Source organism: Papaver somniferum, chromosome 1 (genome assembly GCF_003573695.1).
Source record: "Papaver somniferum cultivar HN1 chromosome 1, ASM357369v1, whole genome shotgun sequence".
Classification (NCBI taxonomy): Eukaryota; Viridiplantae; Streptophyta; class Magnoliopsida; order Ranunculales; family Papaveraceae; genus Papaver; species Papaver somniferum.
Genome location: NC_039358.1, coordinates 124,456,114 through 124,459,131, shown reverse-complemented (window position 1 = coordinate 124,459,131; position 3,018 = coordinate 124,456,114). Strand labels below are relative to the sequence as shown.

The following is a 3,018-nucleotide window of genomic DNA, read 5'->3' as shown; positions in this document are numbered from 1 at the left end:
AAACGTAGTCTTTTCTTGATCTTTCGGAGATATTACAATCTGGTTATAACCTGAAAAACCGTCAAGAAAGCAATAGTGAGAGTGTCCATCCAATCTTTCAAGCATTTGATCAGTGAATGGTAAGGGAAAATGGTCCTTTCGGGTGGTAGAGTTGAGATTTCGGTAGTCAATGCAAACTCTCCAACCGGTCTGGATTCTAGTTGGAACCAAGTCAATATCATATTTTTTCACCACCGTGATTCCGGACTTCTTTGGAACGACTTGAACCAGGATCACCCATTTGCTATCTGATATGGGATAGATAACCCCTACATCCAACAACTTCAGGATTTCTTTCTTCACTACTTCCATCATCGGAGGGTTCAAGCTACGTTGAGCTTATCTTGTTGGTTTTTCCCCCTCCTCAAGTAGTATTGGGTGCATACATGTGGAAGGGCTGATTCCTTTGATATCGGCAAAGGTTCACCCAATGGCAGACTTGTACTCTCTTAGCACTCGAACAAGTTTCTCCTCTTGCACCTTGGTAAGGTCTTTGGCAATGATCACCGACAACTCTTCCTTATCGCCTAAATATATGTACTTGAGGTGATCCGGAAGAGGTTTCAGCTCAAGAATAGGTGTCTGCACGATCGATGGTAAAAGTTTCTCATTAGTAATCGGCAAGGAAACATAAAATGTATTATACTTTTGTGGAACTTCTTGTAATGAGTTAAGAGCTAAAATAGCCTCTTTATGTTCATCACAAATAGACAATTCAGTTTCAAGGTCTTTGTATTTTCCATAACCTAAACCTTCCACTATGGTGTTTTCTAAAGCATCATCATCATTCAATTCAAAAATCTGTTGAGATAGAGAATCAATAATATCAATAGAAAAACATGAATGCACATCACTAGGATATCTCATAGCCTCAAAGATATTGAAACTTATGATCTCATCATCAAATTCCATAGTTAAGGCGCCTTTGAAAACTTCTATCTTTGTTCTTGCGGTTCGCATGAAAGGTATACCCAACAGCAAGGGAGTAGACGATGGTGAATCTTCATCCATCATGTCAAGAACATAGAAATCCGCCGGAAATATGAGTTGATTAACCTGCACCAAAACATCTTCAATAACCCCTTTAGGGTAAGTATTAGACCTATCAGCAAGTTGTATAACAATACCGGTATTCTTAAGAGGACCAAGTTTCAAGGATTCATAAATGGAAGCAGGCATAACATTTATGGATGCTCCTAAATCTAGCAAAGCACGTTCAAAACTGATTTTACCAATAGTACATGGTATGGTGAAACTACTGGGATCTTTCAACTTAGGTGGGAGCTTCTTTTGAAGATATGCCGAAGAATTCTCCCCCGCACTCATTACCTCATTACCGGTCAATTTGTGCTTGTTAATGCACAATTCCTTCAAGAACTTTGCATGGCGAGGAACCTGCCTTATCGCCTCAATGAGTGGAATGTTCACTTCAATCTTCTTAAAGATCTCCCAAATCTCTTGGTACAATGTCTCCTTGTTCGACTTTGCAAACCTTCTAGGAAAAGGAGGAGGAGTAGCATAAGTAGAAACACGAGTTTCAGAGTTAGAATTTGTTACTGGGTCAGCCTTTTTAGGGGCTGGTTCACCATCCTCTTTCTCCAAATCATGTTCATTGGACACCAGTGATGATGTCGGTTTCTCTACTTGTTTCCCACTTCGTAGCTCAATAGCATTGGCATTCTCCTTATGATTTAGTGGTTGCGAAGGAAGTTTTCCAGATCCTTGTGCCTTGAGTTGATTCATATCATTAGCCAATTGACTAACTTGGTTTTGCACCTCTCTCATAGCCATCTCGGATTTCTGCTGGAATTGATTGAACCCTTGCATTGTCTCTGAAATCTCTTGCATACTTTGCATCATAAGAGTAAACTTGTCATCCACACTTGTACCTTGAGTTTCTTGTTGTGGTCTTTGCATGAATTGGTACCCTCCTTGTTGATTGAAAGTAGGATTTGCTGCAGCTTGCTTGTTGGCGTAGCTGAAATTGGGATGATCACGCCAACCTGGATTGTATGTGTTGGAGTACGGATCATACCTCTGCGTTTTTTGATTTTGGTACATAACACTTGCTTGCTCAACATCTTCGGTGTGTGATGATGGCATGACGGCAGCTGCTATTTGTTGCATCATCCTCTCCATGTTACCCATCCTCTGTTCCATGTGTGGAGAATCACCAACTTCATTCAATTTCCTTACCACTGATTAACCTCGAGTGTAGAATTGTTGAGTGTTTGCAGCCATGTTTTCTAACAAGCTTGTAGCTTCAGCAATGATTTTGTTAGTGAGTGCACCACCACTTGCGGCATCGATCAAATTTCTATCATTAGAAAGCAACCCATCATAGAAATATTGAATCACAAGTTGATCGCTGATTTGGTAGTGTGGACATCTATCTAAGAGCTTCTTGTAGCGTTCCCAATACTCATAGAGAGTCTCTCCCGATATTTGCCTAATACCACAAATCTCCTTGCGAATCACTGCTGCTTTTGATGCTGGAAAATACTTCTCAAGGAACAACTTCTTCATTCCATTCCATGTGGTTATACTTCCAGAGGGTAAACAAAAGAACCATTCTCCTGCACCATCTATAAGGGAAAAAGGAAACGCTGTCATCATAGCCATATCGGTATTTGCAGTTGCTTGCTTCATACTAGTCACAACATGATGAAATTGTTGTAAGTGACGATTAGGATCCTCTCATGCTAATCCTCTGAATTTGGGCAGCAAGTGAATCAATTGCGGCTTCAACTCAATGGTTCCATTCAGCTGAATACATAAAGGCTGCTGGTCAATGTTTGGATAAGTGAGCTCCTTGAGTGTTCTTGGAGAAGGTGGTCGACCTCCCATTGTGTTGTCTTCCTCTTTGTATGAGTCCGAGAATTCACTTGTTGGAGAACTAGGAGGAAGTGGAGTATTCATTGCTCGAATCAATTCTTTTAGTGAAGTGCCCGAACGAAGACGTATACCAATTGGACTTGG

At 40.7% G+C, this 3,018-nt stretch overlaps 1 protein-coding gene across 1 annotated transcript; it reads right to left on the bottom strand.

The window, feature by feature from the left end:
* Nucleotides 1-462: 462 nt before the first annotated feature.
* Nucleotides 463-2,187, bottom strand: LOC113350376. Its single transcript, XM_026594498.1, has one exon. It carries the CDS (start codon nt 2,185-2,187, stop codon nt 463-465), a length of 1,725 nt encoding a protein of 574 aa, XP_026450283.1.
* Nucleotides 2,188-3,018: the final 831 nt, after the last annotated feature.

Bases quoted from the DNA above. Each gene is read 5' to 3' on its own strand.
- LOC113350376 (XM_026594498.1), bottom strand. From the start codon at position 2,187: ATGGGTAACATGGAGAGGATGATGCAACAAATAGCAGCTGCCGTCATG.